The sequence below is a fragment of the Zootoca vivipara genome, chromosome 11, assembly GCF_963506605.1.
Source record: "Zootoca vivipara chromosome 11, rZooViv1.1, whole genome shotgun sequence".
Classification (NCBI taxonomy): Eukaryota; Metazoa; Chordata; class Lepidosauria; order Squamata; family Lacertidae; genus Zootoca; species Zootoca vivipara.
Genome location: NC_083286.1, coordinates 62,962,980 through 62,982,915, shown reverse-complemented (window position 1 = coordinate 62,982,915; position 19,936 = coordinate 62,962,980). Strand labels below are relative to the sequence as shown.

Below are 19,936 nucleotides of genomic sequence, written 5' to 3'. Positions count from 1 at the left end.
AAATATAACTCTCAATCAACTTGATCCCACCTTGAGCCACTCACTCCAGACCAGGCTTCGCCAAACTCGGCCCTCCAGATGTTTTGAAACTACAATTCCCATCATCCCTGACCACTGGTCCTGTTAGCTAGGGATGATGGGAGTTGTAGTCCCAAAACATCTGGAGTTTGCCTATGCCTGCTCCTGACCTTACAGGGTTATGAGGTCAAAACGGGAGAGGGGGAACCTTGAGCTCCTTGGAAGAAAGGTGGGGTGTAAATGTAATTGACTGGGTAAAATAACATAGATTTGTCTGTGTGTGCTGGCAGGTATAGTAGCAAACATTTGTGCTGGTTGGTAATTTCTACAGATGATAACAGGTGTTTGGTACTGCCAAGTGACTTGGCCATGATTTAATTCAGCCACAAAGGATTTCTATCCCACCTTTCTAATTCAAAGAAAAACTCAAGTTCTAAAAAAACAAGAGACAACCAATTTTAAACGCCCCACTCTTTGGATAAATAAGGCAGAGTGGCAAAGGGATTACTTGGCTCTGTGATCTCTCAGCCACAAAGCCCAAAGGCCTGTTCAGAAGATACAATTAGCTCCACTCCCTCTTTTTTGTATATTCTTGTTAATCTTCAAAGGATTCAGAATAAAACAATCCCTCAGCACAATCCTAACAGCAGGAAGCAAAGTCAGCTGGAGATATTGGGGCAAAAAGCTCAACTTTAGAGCCTTTAGAACTGGATGGGGGGGGGAGAGAGAGAGATAGAGCAGTCAGCGTAGTAAGAGAGAAAGAATGGCCAGATGGCAAAAAGATTATATAAATCCAGGGCATGATTTGCTATTCATTCACCATAATGCAAAATGAATTCTACTTCAGCTGCATTTAAGTACTGTGTGTCTGAAGAACAGAAAACAAGACCTAAAGCAGGGAGAAGTCTGTTCTCCTGTACTGTTCTTACAAAAGCCATCATCTGCATCGTCTTCCAGCCACATCCTGAGCTGGCCCACTGTTCTGGCCACAGGGAAGTCCTGTCCCTCATCATTCCGGAAAGCATTCCTGGGCATTTCCTTTATGTTCTTGTTCTCTTCTCAACCTGCAGTGTGAAATTCCTTGACTGGGAAGGAAGTGCCCCAGAATCCATGCAAAACTGCAAAAACCTGTAATAAAACTCTTGCATTCTCCTGCTCTGTTGGCAGAGATTTTGCTTCCCTGCCATCCACTCAGGCTGAAGTTTCAAATGAACTTTCTTAAAGCACAACTGCACGAGAAGAACAGGAAACATGAGGAAACAGGTTTATTTCCAAAAATGCGCCAGCTTCCCTTCATTAGAAAGGAACCTCAAGGAAGAGGAGAAGAGCAGGCCAGCGCCACCTGCAAGACGGCTGAGCTTGGGGTTGCGCCAGGACAGTCACTCCTGCCATTCATGCCATGCCTTTGGGAGACAAATCCCTGAACACAGAGTCAAAATGACAGTTAGAGTCTAGGTTCAGGGCGGCATTCTGCACTTCCATAAAGAATCACAGCTCAACTACTGCAGATCCCAGCTTTGCACAAACTCATTTTCCAAAATGCATTGCTATGTGATAGCTAAAGAAAAACCTCTCCAGTACGGACTTTATTAGCATTCTGTGTGTTTAAAGGTTATTTAGAGGGTGAGAAGAAGATAAAATCAAGTTCATTTAACAAAGAAACCCACTGTAGACAGCAAGTTCATTTGGGAGATGAGATTCATTGCCCCCCCCCCAGTCCTCACACATCACCATAGCTGCCAAGTCATCCTTTTTTTTAAGGGATTTTCCCTTATGCTGAATAGGCTTCCTCGCGAGAAAAGGGAAAACTTGGCAGCTATGCACATCACATCCAAGGCAAATTTTGCTGAACCATCTAAGGATGTAAACACAGGAGGCAGAGAAGCATCCGACTCCCTGGAGGCTGCACAGAGCCCAGTGGACTAATATGCTTTGCTTCTCAGGTGGGAGCTGCAGCCCAAGAAAAAGCAGTTCTTTCTTTCTTCCAACTAACTGGTTTAATGAATCATAAAACCTGATATGTTCCATTTGCAAACTGAGTTTCGTGAACAGAAATCCATCTTCTGCAGGGCTTTTGCCAGCCACATGCAATTAGCAAGATCCTGGGAGCATTCAGAAAGTTTAGAATGATTCCAGTATCTCCCACTGGTTTTGCAGGTTAAGCCATTACTAGATTTAAAGTCTAGTAATGTTCTCGTAAAGTCTAGTAAAGTGTTCTCGAAGCTACGAACATGAGTTTGACCAAACTGCGGGAGGCAGTGCAAGACAGGAGTGCCTGGCGTGTTGTGGTCCATGGGGTCACGAAGAGTCGGACACGACTCAATGACTAAACAAACAACAAGATTTAAAGTCAGGAATACTGGACGGTACAATTTGAAAGTTTGTATTTTTAATCAGAAAAGGCCGCTCCCAAAGACAGTTTGGAAACTTCAGCTGCTGCAGAATTTGGTGGCTAGGTTGCTCATCGGGGAAAGACGGTTTGAGCATCTCACACCAATCCCAGCCCGATTGCACTGGCTGCCCATTAGTTTCCATGCCCAAAGTGCTGATTTTGACCTATAAAGCTTTAAACAGCTCAGGAGCACAATACTTCAAGGACCACCTCTTTCCATATGAACCAACCTGGACCCCGAGATCATCCTCTGAGGCCCTTCTTTGTGAGTTTGCTCCACAAGAAGTCCAGAGGGTGGAACCTGAGGACAGGGCCTTTTCTGCAGTGGCTCCCCATTTGTGGGATGTTCTCCACAGGGGTCGTTATATATATTTTAGGTGCCAGGCGAAAACTTTCCTTTTCAACCATACTTTGGGCTGGTTAATATTCTATAGCCTTTTAAATGTGTTTGGGGGGGTATTGTTTTGCTGTTTTTAACTAATCATTTGTGTTTTTATCTTGTATTTTTATTGTGTGAACCACCCTGAGATCTTTTGATGTATGGTGGTACATAAATCTAATAATGAATAATGAATAACATTTAAAATAAAGCCAGGCCTCAGTCAGAGCCAGTCTAGAAAGGGTTCAGCTCCTCGGCTACTCAAAGACAGCTACAGACCAGCCACCGATACTTAGCCCAGTATGGGCGGGGTATAAATAATAAATTATTATTATTATTAGCTTGAAGTGATGTGATCTAACTTCTGCTCCTAGGAGAACTTCCTCTCTCTTGCCTTGTGTTGGGCTGCACTGGCCAAGCCTGCAAACGTTGTACGAACAAACCCCCGCTCTGAAAATTCTGTTTCCTCCTCCCCCTAATTTCCATTTCAAAATGATATATAGCCAGGTGCAAAAGAAAATAGATAACTTTGGGGAATCTGCCTTTTTCAGTATCTTATTTTGCCCAAACACCAAAAAATATCCTTCCAAGATAATACCCTCATCAAATTTCTGGATTTTTTCATTCAGTCCTTCCTCCGGCAGAAATGTTTTCGCTTTAATATGGGAAACTGATTTGGTTCACATCATGTATGAGGCCTTCGGCAGCTGGGTTGTGAACGAGCATGACAAATCGGATATTATGACATAAATTAGAATGTGGCTGTTACTGAAGAAAATGTGATGTCCATGATGAATCCTTGCAGAAGGCTGAGAGGCTCGGCAATTCAGTGAGCCTGAAATCAAGGGCCGCAGCTAGAGGCTTTAATGGGCAACTGACCCTTTCAGGTTCAACCTCACAAACAGAAATAAAGCACAGAATCCTATAAAGACATTCCCTTTTTCAGCTCTGTGCCAGAAGCTGGGCTCCAAAAGAGGAAGGGCTGCAGAAGATCCAGCCACAAGTGGCTCAGTCAGCAACCTAAGGCCCATGGGCCACAAGCGGCCCACGGGGGTCGTTTAACCGGGCCCCGAGCCACCCCCAAACCAAGCAGCCTGCTTGTCGAGTCCCCATGCGCTGTGCTAAACCAGCGTGGCGTGGGGACTCATTTTCACGGCACTGGAAATCACATCTGCGCAGGCGCCGGAAATCGCAAGCGCACGAGCGATCCGGCCCACAGGGGGTCTCTGCTGGTAAACCTTGCCGACCCTGGTTTAGTGGGACAAGGTGGAAGCACTAGATAGGGAATGACGTCCTTGGGAAGGATCCTGGCCACAGGAATGAAAGAGAGGGGGAAGCCATGGCCAGAGGAATGGTAGCTCAATGGCAAAGAAAGCAAATGGTTCAGGGCCTGGCATCTCCAGTTCAAAGGACCAGAAATTTGAAAATCCTGTGCTTGAGGCTCTTGAAAGACTCTCCCAGCATGAGAAGACAACAATGGCAAATAGTCTGGCTTGGTGTAAGGAAACTTCCTATTGTTGTAAGAAAAAAAACTGCTCCCTTTCCCTTATGGGGTACCCAAGAGCCCGTATAAAGTCCTTATGTAGGTTCTTTATTGGTAGGAGAAAATAACAGAGGCCAACCAGAGAATATTGGGAAGCAAAGCGGCTAGTAAGCCTGATCTTTATTAAACTGTTGCAACAGGATCCCCACTCACCACATGCAGGGAGGGAAGAGAGGAACCCAGAACATTGGTGTGCAAGCTCTTATACTGTATAGACTTTTGAAATTGCCCACCCTGTAGCTCAAGACCACTCCCCAAAACATCATGCATACATCACAGAAAGAGGTGGTCCTCAGCAGAAATTTGAGTGTGCTGTCTCTCTCCTGTCTAACAGGATACCTGATAATGCCTTATCTGATTGTCTTTTCTGGGTATCCTGGCCATTCCTTGGAGATAGTTCCTGAATCTCTTACGCATATTGAGAGTGTGTTCACTTAACAGATATTTCCCAGACTGTATTTACAGGGAGGTGTAAGCCCCTACAGTCCAAAGACCATTGGAAAGCTTTCCCCTTTTCCTTCCTCCTTGCAGAGAAATATTTGAGGTCCATTTGGGAGAGTCAAAATGCCTTCAGGATTGTTCACCTTAGATTTCAGACACATGGTCTATATCCCTCTGTATGTGTTTGCCTTGTACATTTATGAACTTTTATTTTATATATATAAGACCTTAGAATTCCTATAACACTATGTTCCTGTCCTTCCTGTAGCCATGGAATCAAGCCAAGAGCAGGTAACCAAGGCTGGAAGAGTCCTCAGAACATCCATGAGCTGACAGGGGTAAACTTTACCTGAGCAGGTAGCTGCCAGCTGCAGGAGCCGTGGCCTTGGTCCCACATCCAGGCTACAGATTGCAGCTCTGCAATCAGGCCTTTGCTACAAGCCACATGCAGTTCTTCCAACGACCGGGACCTGGTCCTGCAAGCACTGGCAGATTCAGCATGAGACTCCCTTCTGGGGGTTTTTGGGTCCATTGTGAAATGGTAACCCCATTGCCCATTTGCTCAAACTTCCCCCTCTGCCTAACCCAGACCACACCTGGATCACGACTCAATGGAAGAGCACAAGCTATCCAGGCACGATCCCAGGTTCAATCCCTGATTGTTGTTTAGTCGTTTAGTCGTGTCCGACTCTTCGTGACCCCATGGACCATAGCACGCCAGGCACTCCTGTCTTGCACTGCCTCCCGCAGTTTGGTCCCTGATTGATTCCCTTATTTAGTTAAATATTCCTATTTAAAATTTAAATCCAGGTAGCAGGGCTGGGGGAGGCCCTTTCTGCCTGAGATCTGGCAGAGCCCTGCCAGTCCAAGGGAACATGGCTGAGCTAGGTGGAACAACAGCCAAGTTATGTGGCAGCTTCCTGCGATCCTCATCTCTGTCCACTGCCCAGGAGTCGGCTAGACCAGAACCTCACCCTTGCCGTCCATAGGACAACTTCTTGTCCATCTGAGCTGGCACTGAGAATCAGAGGCGGGGAGGGAAATGGATGAAGCCCATCCCTGGTGAGCTGTGATTAATTGTTGGCCGTTTAGGAAAAGGTGGCCATCCTTGCAAGCATCACTGGAAACCTAACGAAGGCTGACAGGCACAATGGTTCTTACCAATGCAAGACTCCCTGGGTAAACACCCCCATGACGCCTTTGGGAGAAAGGGAGGGGTATAAATTTAATTAATAAGTACCCTTCCATCAACGGGTCAGTTGTGCCAAGATACACAACTGGCATGCACACAGCAATTAAAAAGCTCACTTCCTTATTACTAAATAAAGTCCCCATGTAATTTCATGAGATCACGAATGCTCTAGACGCTTCTACCACGACTGGAGCTGATCTGGATTTTTTTCTGCAGGGTTTGAGGGTTCAGCTGATTCCTGCCGTTTCCCCATTCAAGAATCATCCTTAAGTTTCTGCCCAGCTGCTGGTTTGAACTGAGCGCTGAGGACAGGAATGAAATCTCTAATTCAATCACTGAGATTATGGGATGTTAATCCTGCTGACGCTGGCAAGAGAGACAGGCCATTATTTCAGGTGACCTGCTTCCCCAAACAAAAAAAAAGTGGAGGGGAGGGGAACTTAAACCGTAATTTAGGCCATTTTAAGGAATGGGGATATCCCAAGAAGATTCTGCTTTGAAAAGCACATATACTTATTTCTTCAAAAAGCAATTAGGAAGTCAATTTCATGCCCAGAACCATGACTGCCCACAGTCCATATGATCCTCCTCCCTGCCATCAAAGCATGTGCACGTTAAATTCTAAATTGAATTCTATTTTAATTTGCAACTTCCCCTCAGGAGACGTTTCTGATTAGATTTGGTTTAACGTTAAATCCCTTTGTATTGGAAAATTATTTGCTCATGAGAAGCAGCCTTCCCTGACAAGACAGTCCTGCAAATGTATGGCCTTCTCTGCCAAACTTCACTAACTCTATGCAACCGGTTGGAGCACAAACATTGCACATTCGTGATGGTTTGCGCTCATGATGCTACTAGGGGGGTCACGTGTGATCTCGCTTTCAACATTGGTCGTACCTGCAAATGTTTTGCAGCAGTCGTAGAACTGTAGTATTGGAAGGGTCCACCAGGGTCATCTAGTCCAACCCCCTGCAATGCATGAATCTTTCACTCCATGTGGGGCTCGAACTCACAACTGAACCATCCACCCTCACACGGCTTCACTTCCAATCTACGTGTGTCCTCTAACTTCCTGCTGAAATTCAAGAACTTTTACACCACAAATGCTCAGGTTTATTATTCTCCTGCTTCTGTTGTGCAGCAGCCCCTTCGGAAAGCAGTTGTGTGGTAGCTCTGAGGAAGTATGGCGGAAGATCACCAGTGCACTACTGTTGTATCAGGAACACACTGCAGAATACACCACAAACACACAACAGCTGATAACCAACAGAATAGGAATAATATTTGCACCTGAGTAGACTGACTTTTCTGTCCCTCTTCTAGGTATAAAAGTGGGGCAAGCAGACCTTTGGAAAAGGAGAGCAAGATCAGCCATGTATCCATTTGGACTAGCTGGGCTTTTGCCCAGAAGAGGGGCAGAGGGGGGCACGGGTGCTCTTTGCCCCCCAAGGGGTCTGTGCTGCCTGTAAGCAACAGCCACAAGCTCTAGGGCTGCTTCCATGCCTGCTCTCTGGAATTGCCACCCACTGCCACGCTTTCCCACCCAATTTCAACAGATCATCCAGACATCAGCTCAATGAAGTGTCCCAGACATCTCCCATTTTTGAGACATTTGTTGTGATTCTTTGATAATAAAGGTACAAATGCTGCCCTGGCTGTATTAATGGGGACAGGCACATCACTGCAGAGGCTTTTAAGGGCTCCTTTGCCTTTAAGCAAAAACTTCCTGCTTCAGGTTCAGTCCATTTTATTGCTTCCTGGTGAGCACAACTGGGGGGATTAGTGATAAAAAGATTATTATCCTTCCAATAGCCTCTCTTAATTGCCCCCCCTTTCTACTCCCACAGGAGGGAGTGCACTTTAAGTACCCTCTTCTTCATATTTTGCAGTGATGCTTTTCCCTATTAAATAAAATCTGAAGGAGAAGAATGAGGAGAAAGCAGTGGTGGGAACCCACAGGGGAGGGGGAGGGAGAGAGGGAGGGAGGCTTCAATTAACTAGAAATGTTTTAATTAAAGCTGAACACTGACCTAGGATGACCTTGCCATCCATTCATTTTCCCGAATACTGAATCATCATCATCATCATTCTTTATTCGACCGTCGGTCAGCAAAGATACATTTCTCAGTACAAGATTAAAACAAATACTGAATCCGATACTCTCATTTTAAATTACTGCAAAAAATTCTCAGGTCAGACTTGCAAGAGGAATCGCTCAAACAGAGCAAAAGCTTGGCCAACTTTATGAAGGTGCCACAGAACATTCACAAAGTTTAATGACGAGGAGCAAACAGATGAGCTCATTGAGCCAGCAAACAATGTCTAAGTGGAGAGCACCTTTTCACTGACGACAGCACAATAGGAAGCGATAAGGGGAGGAAGTGAGGGTGAGGCAACACTGCTTGGATTTTGCAGAAGAAGAAGCCAAAGAAGTGGTGGGGAGGCATAGGAGCAAAGGGGGCTGGCCTTGTACTCAGTGTCAGAAACTGAGATAGAAAAGCCAGGAGCTAAATGGCACCTTAAACCCAGGTTATGAGCGCAACAACGGAATGTCTAGCACACTTTTTTTTATAACAAGAATACAAAGCTGAAAATGAATGAACTGCAGCTATAATACTATGTTCTTTTTTCACATGGTCTAGCCCTTCCCCTGCCCACCCCCCTAATATTCTTAAGAGGGTCTCCTGCAGTCTTCAGAAAGTAGCTGGCAGTGGGGAAGCAGAAAAAGGTCTTCCTCTCCTTCCACTCTGCCATGTTAATCTGAAATCTTAGGCGCAGGACTGCGCCCAGAGCACAGAAACTGTTCACACCAATGAAATTCCCTGTCGCAAAATGTGCCTAGAACAGGGGTCAGCAACCTTTTTCAGCCGTGGGCCGGTCCACCATCCCTCAGACCATGTGGTGGGCCAGACTAGGGGGAGGGGTTGAACGAATTCCTATGCCCCACACATTCATACATAAAAGCACACGTTCTACTCATGTAAAAACACTAGACAGGCCCCACAAATAACCCAGAGATGCATTTGAAATAGAAGGACACATTCTACTCTAGTAAAAACACGCTGATTCCCGGACCGTCCGTGGGCCGGATTTAGAAGGTGATTGGGCCGCATCCGGCCCACAGGCCTTAGGTTGCCTACCCCTGGCCGAGAACAAGGGGAGTTTCTAATGCTGCTTGTACTGAGGGAGACTCTTGGTCCATCCATCTCAATCCTGCCTTTGCGGCCTGCACTGACTGGCAGGGGCTCTGCAGGGTTTCAGGGAACAGTTGCCTCCGCGTCTCTTCTTATGATGTTTGACTACGAAAAACTGTAAAATGTTGGCACCTGGAGTTGAACACCTGCAGAAGCTGAACTGACACAAGCACCATACCGGAGGAGCCCACCCTCCCTGGACACAACCACCCTGACATCAGGAAGCTTGCGTTCGTTATGCGAAATACATGCGGATAAGAAAGGGGCCTGGTTCTTATCCAGCTAAGGTTGTGCATCTCCAGTGACCAGAGGAAGAATGTGTGACCAAGGAGTGTGGTGGAGTGAGTCTCCTTCTTTGGAGGTCTTTAAGCAGAGGCTTGACGGGCATATGTCATGAATGCTTTGATGGTGTTTCCTGCTTGGCAGGGGGTTGGACTGGATGGCCCTCGGGGTCTCTTCCAACTCTATGATCCTATGAATGGCCACTGTGAGGAGCAAAAAGAGAAGGAACGCCCGGGGTGCATCTGCAGCAACACAACCGGACACAACTGGGCCCCTTCCTCTGCCCCAGATGCAACAAAAGACGTCTCTCCCGCTTTGGTCTCTGCAGCCACAGCAGGTGCTACAAGCTCCCAACAGTTTGACTTCACCCCCAAAGGGACAAATGCAAACCACAGTGGAGATGCAGCACTGAGCCCTGTTTGCTCTGATATCTGAAGGGAAGAAAGATGCCAAAATCTCCCCGTCTCCAGAGGGAGGAGGGAAGGAGAGTTCAGGATTCCACCAAAGGGTGGGAGCCTCTCCCTGAATGGCTAGCGAGAGAGCCACCCAGAGGGAGGGGAAATAAAAGGATCCGGTTCTGAGGGAGAGACTTAAATAGCAAAAGGGCTAGGGTAGGAGAAGGACAGAGATAGGGCCGGGTTTGAGATGAGAGCCGCGTTTGAAATGGTTGTGGACGTGGGGGGGGGGGATGATTAATAAAACCAATTCTCTGGGCAAATGGGGAATATCCCATCACACCCCCAAGTTTAGGACATTCTACGCCTTTCCTCAGCAGAGCTTATTCTCCTTTAGGAAAAATAAGTGGTTCACCGAAACGTAATCTAAGCTTTAAGAAGAAAGAAAACGCAAACAAACTAACACGATGAGAGAAACTCCAGACAACAGCATGAGGCGAGTCTGAGGCAAGAAGAGGCTGCTGGTCCCTCATAAGGGACATTTTTAATGGAGCAGACCCTGAAGGAAGGGGCTGATCCTGGAGCAGAGCCCACAAGTCCACCAGACCCCAAGCCTCCAGCTGACCCAAGTTATAAAGCTCTAATAACACAAATGGCCAAAGAGAAAAATGGGTGGGTGAGGCTATCCCAAACATGTAAGGAAGTCAATCACAATTGTCGGAGGGGAGGCGCAGTCAAAGGGACATATTTCCCTATGTGGGGGTGGTGTGCCATTGTCAAAGCCTCCTGGAATGCTGTCTTCCCAGAAATAAGCTTGATACACAACAAAGCAATGGAAATGTCCCCTGCACTCCCACTACTTGGGCTTAGGATCCCGTCTGCTCATGATTGTCCTAAAGATGACCCCTTAGCCTTTCTACTGACTGCTGCTCATTTGGAGATAGCCAGATGTTGGAAAACCAGTGTTGGGCCAAACATTAATTCTTGGTATAACAGAGTATGGTCAATAGTATTGGCTGAGAAACTAACGTGCCAGGTGAGAGCGGCAAAGGGCAAACACAATCCACATTCCTTTTATGACACATGTCAAATGTTTATTGAGTACTGTACATAAATTGTTCAGACTGTGGCAGGATTCCACCCAGCACTCATGGGAAAATGTGGTGTGATCTCTTAGAGCAATCAAATGATACTTTAACACATGGCATGATAAGTCTCTACCTGTTGTTTACTGTTGCAACAATTGTTTTCTCAAAAGTTATCTTCTGTACCATGAAAATAAATAAAAACAGTATTTAAAAAACCTAGACCCCAGTGTTTCTCTTACAGAAATTGCCCATGCACGACTTGCGACCAAGGGAAGGTGCCCGGGTGCCAGGATGGTGCCCGACATCCCCCCCTATCTGGAGGTGCATCCCTGGGGACCCTTGGATCTGGACTGCTCTCACCCACAAGCAAAACATCCTGTCAAATTCTAGCCGCGATATTCTGTTTTCACCATCAGAATGAATTTCAGGAACCCCAAAGCGGTGTTGAAAAAGATGACTTTAGAGCTGCCTGGCCTCCAAATGCCAAGTAGCCGTTCCGTTTTGGCGACTGTAACCCTGTTTCGAGGAGCCATTTGGCACCTCGCTTATATATCAGTGTCTCTAGCACTGGATGAGAAAGAGGCCTCAGGTGAGGGTTTGCCTGATGGAGAGAGCCGCTTCTGAGTTGAGGAGACCACCGACAGCCCAAAAACGGAGCCTCGCAGCTCAGATAGGAAGAGCGGGTTGAGGGTCTGGGGAAAAATGGAGGGCTGAGTCTGAGCCAGGAGAGGCAGGCGCTGCAGGAAGACAAACTAAACTGGGGTCTCCTTCCAGTCAGGAGGGGAAATCTTCCAGAAAGAGAAGACTCCCAAGCCCCCCTTGGTCCGTTAGAGCAGGCATGTCCAACAGGTAGATCACTTGACGCCTGTGGTAGATCACTGGTAGAACTTTGATTCCCCCCAAAACAGGGCTTTCCTCCTCCCTAAAAACACCTTAACAACTTTGACCTGAACCTCAAAAAAGGGGGTAGATCACTGCCAGTTTTGAACTCTCTTGGGAGTTGGCCAGCCCTGCATTAGAGTAACGGGAAGACCTCAGGAGGGGCATTGCTAAGAGGGTGGGGAACTGAGGACAAATGGCCCTTGCTTAGGAAGCCAAGTATGAAGCTTCACTGCACTTCACTGCCACACCTGTTGCAACTAAATAAGGGAATGAAAGTGAAGTAACAGAAACAGAGTCAGGCTCCTCTTGAGCCTAGGAGCAAAGGACTCGGCACTCGCTAAATGAGCACAACCTGTTCCTATTTGTTATGAAATTTCATAGGAAATGTATTGCACACTTGGTTACAGTATCACCATTTACGTAAACGACCTGCTTAAATCAGATTAAAAAATGGGTTTTGTGTGTCCAACTTCTCAACGAGACAGAGATCTGTCAGGCACTACTCTTAAAGTGATGTCAAAAATGCACAAGATGCTCTCAGAATGGCAAACAAAAGATGAACAAGCAAAATCCTCCAGGATACCTTGGGGAATAAATATAGAACGTGCTATAGAAATGTCAGCGCGGAAGCGACTGTGGAATGCAGATTTGAACTTTACAGCATGTTATGGGTTAAAGGGAAGTCATTTGAACTTGATTTATACTGTAGATGATATTTGACACCTAATAGATTAGCAAAAATGTACAAATCTGAATAGAATATATGCTGGAAATGTAAAGAGAACGAAGGTACCTTTTTCCCTATGTGGCAGACATGTAAGAAGGTAAAGGTCTACTGGGAAATGATATGTTACGAGCTGAAAAAAGTGTTTAAGGTTAATTTTTTTAAAAAAAAAAAACCCAGAGGCCTTTCTTTTGGGGATAATGAGATTAGAGATGCCTAAACAGTATAAAAGTTTATTTATGTCTGCAACCAGTGCAGGCTGTGTGATGTTAGCACAAAGATGGAAAGAAGACAACGTCCCGACCAAAGGAGAATGGCAACAAAAACTACAGTACTAGAATACGCAGAAATGGCAAAACTTACTGGAAAAATAAGACGATAGAGCGGCAATCATTTATTGTATGTTTACAAAATAACTGTAAACAGGTCAAATCATTCGCAGGATTGATGTAAAGACATGCAGCGACATAATAAATATTGATTATATGGGATAAATAATAATTAGGTTTAATTTGGAAATGCAGAAAAAATGATACAAACATTAGAAACAGCAGAAAGAGGAGAAGGTCAAAATAAGATATTGGAATTTGTAGTGAAAAATCTTTTTTCTTTTGTTGATTTGCTGTAAAATGGGGGGGGGGAAATAATTTTTTTAAAGGAAATGTATTGCACGAAGAGCAGGTGGTATTGGGGAAGGAAGGAGGCCGTTGGGATTGGCTGGTCCTTCAGTTGGTTCTATCTTGACTGTGAGGGTGACAAGAGCTATGGGGCCTCTATGCGGACGCTGCCTGGAGGAGTTTTTAAATAGCACTTGCTCTTCAAATGCTGCCAGCCGGACAAGTGAAGATTCACAATTAACTCTTTGCGTAAAGCATATCTTTTCATCACAAACAGCTAACACAACCCTCCAGCCATGGGTGATAGCCAGAGTTTCTGTTGATGCCTGGTTGTCCATGTGAGTGACCGGAACATGCTCCCCAACCCCCATGTTGCTCTTCTTTGATGACTCCCTTGCACAGGCTCCTGTTCCAGTATTAAAAGTATTCTAAAAGCACAGACACTGTAATTTAAAATTCAACTCTCTTTTTAAAGGTAAAACTCCCCAAGCACTGGTAGCACATAAATATGCATGACGTTCATGCGCATTTACGTCAAAACCCAGTTATCACTAACAAAATTAATGGCCAGTTCCAAAATCAACACCCTGCAGGCCACATCTTCTGTCTCCCTTAGGTTTATTTCAGAATGGTACACCCATGGCGGGCTCCAACACTTCCCCCCCTTCAACCTCTAATGGTAGCAACGGGGGGGGGGGAGAGAAAGAAACAGTTAAATCTCCTGTTCTGGAGGAAACAGCAAGAGGAGAAGGATGTGGAAATACAATTATTACTTTTATACCAATAGCAAACTTGTTCTCCATGGGCTGGATCTTATGTAGCCAAAACAGCACCATCAACAGACAAGAACGAGGCCATGGCAGGGGAACCTCAGGGTTGGCCCAAGTACAAAAAATATTTAAGGGGAAAACATGTGCTGTTTGGGTGTCCCCCATAAACCCCAAAGTCAACTGTTGTGAGTGGGGTGGGGGAATGGTGTCGTTGGATACTAAATAGGACACTGAACACTTGGTTGGGACTCATAACTGCTGTTTGCAGTGGATGTGGAAGGAGTTGCTCGAGATGTGGAACTCCAGACACTCTTGGAGGAATGAGGGACCAATGGTCTGTTTGGGGCTGGGTTTGGGGGGTTTTTTGGGGGGGAGGGACTAACACGGGTGCCCGATTTATCTTGGTGGAGGTGTTTATATACGGCACTGTCTTTCATGTATGGTTTGGATTAAGTTGCATCTTGAACTTTTAGATGTAGATATAGTCAGCTATATAGTTGTTCCCATGAGTTTGTTTTTAAGGAGTTTCACTTATGTTTGTAGTCCACATGATAAAAGACACCATCAATACATGTTATTGTAGTTTATGTTCTTAGCTGTAGTTCTGATGTTTTATTAGTTATGCTTTCTTATTATGATTGATAGTTATTTCACGTTTGTTTGTTTTATTTACGTAACTATTTGCTAAAAGAAAAACATCATTCCTCTGGTGTTTGCTATGAGGATTTGGGCTGAGTTAGGTTCACCCTGTCATGGGATTCCTGGATTGGGAGGCAGTATATTGGGGGTGGGCGACCGTTGTGCAATTTCCTTCCCACCAAGGTCCATCGGGCACCTTCACTGTTAGAGACCTGTCCCTGGTTTTTTTTCTGGGCACCTAGCTTATACACCTGAGTTTCAAACACTGGAACCAAGCCTTTGCAATGTAAAAACTACAGTTTGTGCATCAGGCTCCTTTATTCCCATTCTTTTCATGGTGTTTCTTCTTGTTTACCACCCTTCGTAAATCACTTTGTGCATGCAGCATTTTTTATTCTGCGCAATGGCTCGAGGTGGTCCACAAGAAACAGTGTATTGTAACCTGGAAAGCTAAACAGCAGATTTGAAGAAAAGGTTCTACCTAACCTCTGAAACATAGCAAGGCTCAGGAGCTCCTGTAGACACTCTCCAGCCCATCCCTCCAGGAAAAAGCAAGCTACCCCTGGTAAGGCCTCACATATCCTTGATGCTTCCACTCATTGAGAATGTGCAAGGCAAATAAGAAAGCAACAAGTTATAACCTTGAAAACAAAGAAGGCCCTCTTCAGTTAAGGAAGCACCTTTCTCTCCGCCCCCCCCCTCAGGTTAACAGAGGATCAGGCATGGGGGAGGCAGGAGGGCTGTCCAGCTCAAACCACATGTGAATCGCTATAGTTGAGTTCAGAGTTAGATAATCACTGATTTCAGCAAAGCATCTGTTCCTCTTAAAATGGCACTACAGTAAGTACTCAGAAATATGCAGATAGATGCAGGGAGTGCTTATTTTTATAGTGCTTTGGCCAAATCCTATTCCACTCAGCACTGCCGTGGTACGGGAAATCTGTCGGCTTCTCCCTCACACACAGTGGCAGATGCAAGTTGGCAAGCACAACAATGAAAATATTGAACACCCAAACAAGGAAGCAAGCGAAAAGAAACCATGTGCCTTTTGCTTTTCTGCTCACTGGCAGTTTTCCAGTGGCCGTTAAGTTCAAGCTGTGCAGAATAAGCATGACATATGCCCATCCTCTGCTTCGTCAATGGACAGGCTTGCTATATACTGAGATAGGTGGAGTACTGGTCTGACACTGTATAAGAAAGCTCCCTATGTTCCAAAGTAACAAAACCACAAGAAATCAGCGGCACACTGTGAAGAAAGGTCCCCCAATTTAGCCAGCCACTTCAAACGCAGCATTTCCAGACCCACAGCTGACCTAAAAGCAGCTCACCAACATGGCGGTCACGCCCAGCATCTAAACACTTGTCTTCCCCATCTACAGAAGCTCCCCACATAAAAGTGGAGAAGGTGGCAAAACAACGGCAGCACATTCTCTTCCCCTACTTCAGTGCATCATTTGGACAATCGAGGGGCAACAAGGCTTAAACAAGCGCATGATGTAGCCTTGGCACACAAAAATCATGCAGACTCACATGGGATTTGTGACTTTTAAGGATACTGGTATTCTTAGGAGACGTGTTTGGTTTTTCTCCACCGACTCCCACATTGTTGTTTAGTTGTGTCCGACTCATAGCTGTCAAGTCTCCCGTTTTTCGCAGGAAATCCCCGTATTTAAATCCGTTTCCCACTGTTATCCCGAATGGCAAAATATCCCGCAATTCCCCCAGATTTATAAGCAGCTCCTGCCGGCCGAAAATCGCCTCTGCGCATGCGCGAAGGGCAATTCCCAGTGCCCAGACATGCGGATACGGGCAGCCCAGCACCGGAAGTTGCTTCTGGACATGCGCAGAAGCAACTTCTGGTGCCGCTGTGCCCATGTCTGGGCACTGGAAATCAGGTAGAGCCGGCACCAGAAGTCACTTCTGCGCATGAAACGACTTCTGGTGCCGCACCGCTGCTGATCCCTTATTTTCCAATCCGGAAGTTGACAGCTATGGTCTGACTCATTGTGACCCCATGGACCAGAGCATGCCAGGCACTCCTGTCTTCCCACATTACAGCAACCAAATGCCTGAAAGGAAGGATGAGGAGCCTGTGGCCCTCTGGATGGAGTGGGCTGACAACATCCATCATCACTGGCCCCACTGGCCAAGTCTGATGTGAGTGGGAGTCTAAAATAAGGCCCCCGCTTCTTGCCTTACAGACTAACAAACTCAGCCCAGCATCCTTTCGCAGACTACAGTCCAATTCATCAGATGTGTGACGTATTATCCTGAGTTGTGGGTACAGTATGTGCATACATTTGTACAGACCCACATATCTACAGAACTGCCACATGGAGGATGGAGCAAGCTCGTTTTCTGCTGCTCCGGAGCATAGGACCCAACTCAATGGATTCAAGTTGCAAGAAAGGAGATTCCAACTGAATATTGGGAATAGCTTTCTGGCAGTTAATAACTTTTTGACAATGGAATGGACTTCCTCAGAAGCAGCCTCAAATGCTGTAGTTCCTGGCCAAAAACAACAACGGGGGGGGGGAGTTGTCTTAGGCACCTGACTTGCCTTTTGTTACCAAAATACAGGTAAGAGGAGGGCTGTTTCCGTGTTGCTGCCCTGGTGTGTAACCATCTGACATCACCAGATTAAGGAGCTCCTCATTTCACTTCCTTGTATTGCTATGAGAGCCCCTTGGTCGTTGCAGGACCAAGCGCCTTGGCTGCTTCTGACTTGTGTTAAGTCTCCCTCTGCCAGCGTCTACAAGTTCTTAAAAGCTAATTGAAATACTTTTGGGGGCTCTTCGAACCCCATGTGATTTCCCTTAAAAAAGGGGGGGAACTTGGCAGCTATGTCCCAGACTGGGATGGCCCAACTTCTTTGCCCCATGCTTTCTCTCCCAGCAACAGCTGGCAGGGGGAAGCAGCGCCCCGCCCCTTGGTCCAGAACGCAGCCCCAGCCCACTTGGGGGGTTTCAGGCAGGGGCGGAGGAGCCCCCCATCCTCGGGGGAAGAAGGAGTCAGGAGGAGAGAAAGGGGCGCTCGGGGTCTGGGACATAGCTGCCAAGTTCTCCCTTTTTTAAAGGGTAATTCCCTTATGCTGAATAGGCTTCCTCGCGAGAAATGGGAAAACTTGGCAGCTATGGTCTGGGAGGCGCCGGGGAAGAGCATCTTCGGAGAGGCGGGCGAGGGAGACACCGAATCAGCGCAACAAACAAACAAACAAACAAACAAACCCGCCTGCATTAACCCTTTGGCTGCGGGAGCAACGCGACAGACCGATCCCTTCCGTGGGAGCCCAGGCTGCGCTTCACGTTATTATTAATTATTATTAGTAAGGATAATGACTGCGCGTGAGGAGCTTCCTCTCGCCCCCCCCCCAGGAAGGAGCCTCCCCTCTTCGCCTGCTCCGAGGCGCCCTCGCCGCCCCCGGGACTCACCGCGGACGCAGAGGAGGGACATGGCGCGGGCGGGCTCAGCGGCTTCTCGGCGGGCGGGCCGGGCTGCCTGGTCGTCCTCCGGGGCGCCGCCGCCTCCTCCTCCGGCGCGGAGGCCTCTGCTGTGGGGGAGCGGTGCTGCCGCGCGGCGCCCGGCCTCTCGTCCTCCTCATGCCCCCGACCCGCCAGGCCGAGGCCGGGACTCGAACCCGCGGCGGCGGGAGGCGGGAGGCGAGGAGCAAGGCGAGCGCGAGGGCGGCCGGGCAAGCGGCGGCGGCGGCGGCGCCTGAGGGCCGACCCACCGGGAGGCGCGCCGGAGACCCCGTCGCGAAGGGCGACGCCGCCACGCAGCCAATCGCCGCGCCCGGCCGGCACGGGAGGGGCGGGGCCAGGCCGGACAGAGGCCCGCACCTGTGGCGCCGGCGGCCACGCCCCTCGCCGGGCCACGCGCACCTACGCCGGGGGGGGGGCGCACCTGCCTAGTCGGGACCCGCGCAGCGGACGGGAGAGAGAAAGGGCACTCTGCGCGCTCTCAGGAGCCCCCTCGCCCACCCGTCCCGCGCAGAGCCCAGCCGGCGTAGAGATGCCGCTAGGGAAGAGGGGGCGCGAGCTGCAGGAAGGCAGCAAAGCACAAGGGGCTCCGCGTTGTTGCTGCTGTTTTGTAATTAACAATAATTTCACTTTCCACTTTCTTTTCTTTCTTTTTTTATGGTTACAGGTAGGTAGCCGTGTTGGTCTGGATCGAAGTAAAATAAAAAAATTCCTTCAGTAGCACCTTAAAGACCAACTAAGTTTTTATTTTGGTATGAGCTTTCGTGTGCATGCACACTTCTTCAGATACAGTGAAATGGAAGTTTCCAGGCACTTATGTAGAGAAGGGGTGGGGAGGGGTGGGGATGGGGAGGGGGGATCACTCAGAAGGGTGGTGGAAATGGGTGATTGACTGACTGATAGCTGTTGATGACCGCAAACGACTGCAAATGGTTTTGCATGAAAAAGCAAGGGTTGAGATGGCTGAAGATCGCTTATCATGTATAGATATCGGGTTCTTATCTCATTATACATGATAAGCGATCTTCAGCCATCTCAACCCTTGCTTTTTCATGCAAAACCATTTGCAGTCGTTTTCGGTCATCAACAGCTATCAGTCAGTCAATCACCCATTTCCACCACCCTTCTGAGTGATCCCCCCTCCCCATCCCCACCCCTCCCCACCCCTTCTCTACATAAGTGCCTGGAAACTTCCATTTCACTGTATCTGAAGAAGTGTGCATGCACATGAAAGCTCATACCAAAATAAAAACTTAGTTGGTCTTTAAGGTGCTACTGAAGGAATTTTTTTATTTTCTTTTTTTATAAATGCTTTATTCATTTTCCAAGAAAAAACCATCTACACCAACAATCCATGATCGAAACAAGTAAAAATAATGAAAAATAGAAATAAAGACACACACACACAAAGAGGAAAAATAAAAAACACAAATATTTTTCCAATACACAAACTCATTTCAGGACTACAAACCATATTTTAAGTAATCTGTACACCAAGTTCCCGGAAAGAAGGAGCAGAAATAATGTGAAAAGTAGAAGTAAGAAGGTAAATTCTTTTCACTTTTCTCTTTCGCCTTGTTGCTGCTCATGCAGCCTTCCCTGGAAGGGAAGCAGGATGGAGTCGTCCCGTCCCCCCCCCATCTGTATCCGCTGGCAGGACAGCAGACTTTGGGGTGGGTCAGGAAAGTGAAAGGGAGACGGGAATAGTCGCTGGTATTTCTCTTCTAATTAGTGGGTGGGAGTGATCTCTGTTTATTATTTACCGTAGTTGAGGTTATGTGCTATTTATACAGTGGGTGTGTTATTTGTGACTTTGGGTTTCCATAAGTTTTAGGTATTATATGACAGTAGAAACGATCGCCCCTTTCCCCCTTATGGTGTTATGTGTGTGTGTTTGTGTG

At 47.1% G+C, this 19,936-nt stretch overlaps 1 protein-coding gene across 5 annotated transcripts in view; it reads right to left on the bottom strand.

Annotated features, from left to right (window-relative positions):
• UNC13B (unc-13 homolog B) overlaps positions 1-18,330 on the bottom strand; it is a 160,255-nt gene extending 141,925 nt beyond the window's left edge. For 2 of the 5 annotated variants that reach the window (XM_035100684.2, XM_035100686.2), the window contains exon 1: positions 17,988-18,275. In XM_035100684.2, the coding sequence (XP_034956575.1) occupies positions 17,988-18,009 (22 nt within the window). In that variant the 5' untranslated portion in view covers positions 18,010-18,275. Of the gene's footprint in view, positions 1-17,987 lie in introns of all 5 variants that reach the window. The other 3 variants (XM_060280414.1, XM_035100682.2, XM_035100685.2) reach the window with 3 other exon arrangements.
• Positions 18,331-19,936: the final 1,606 nt, after the last annotated feature.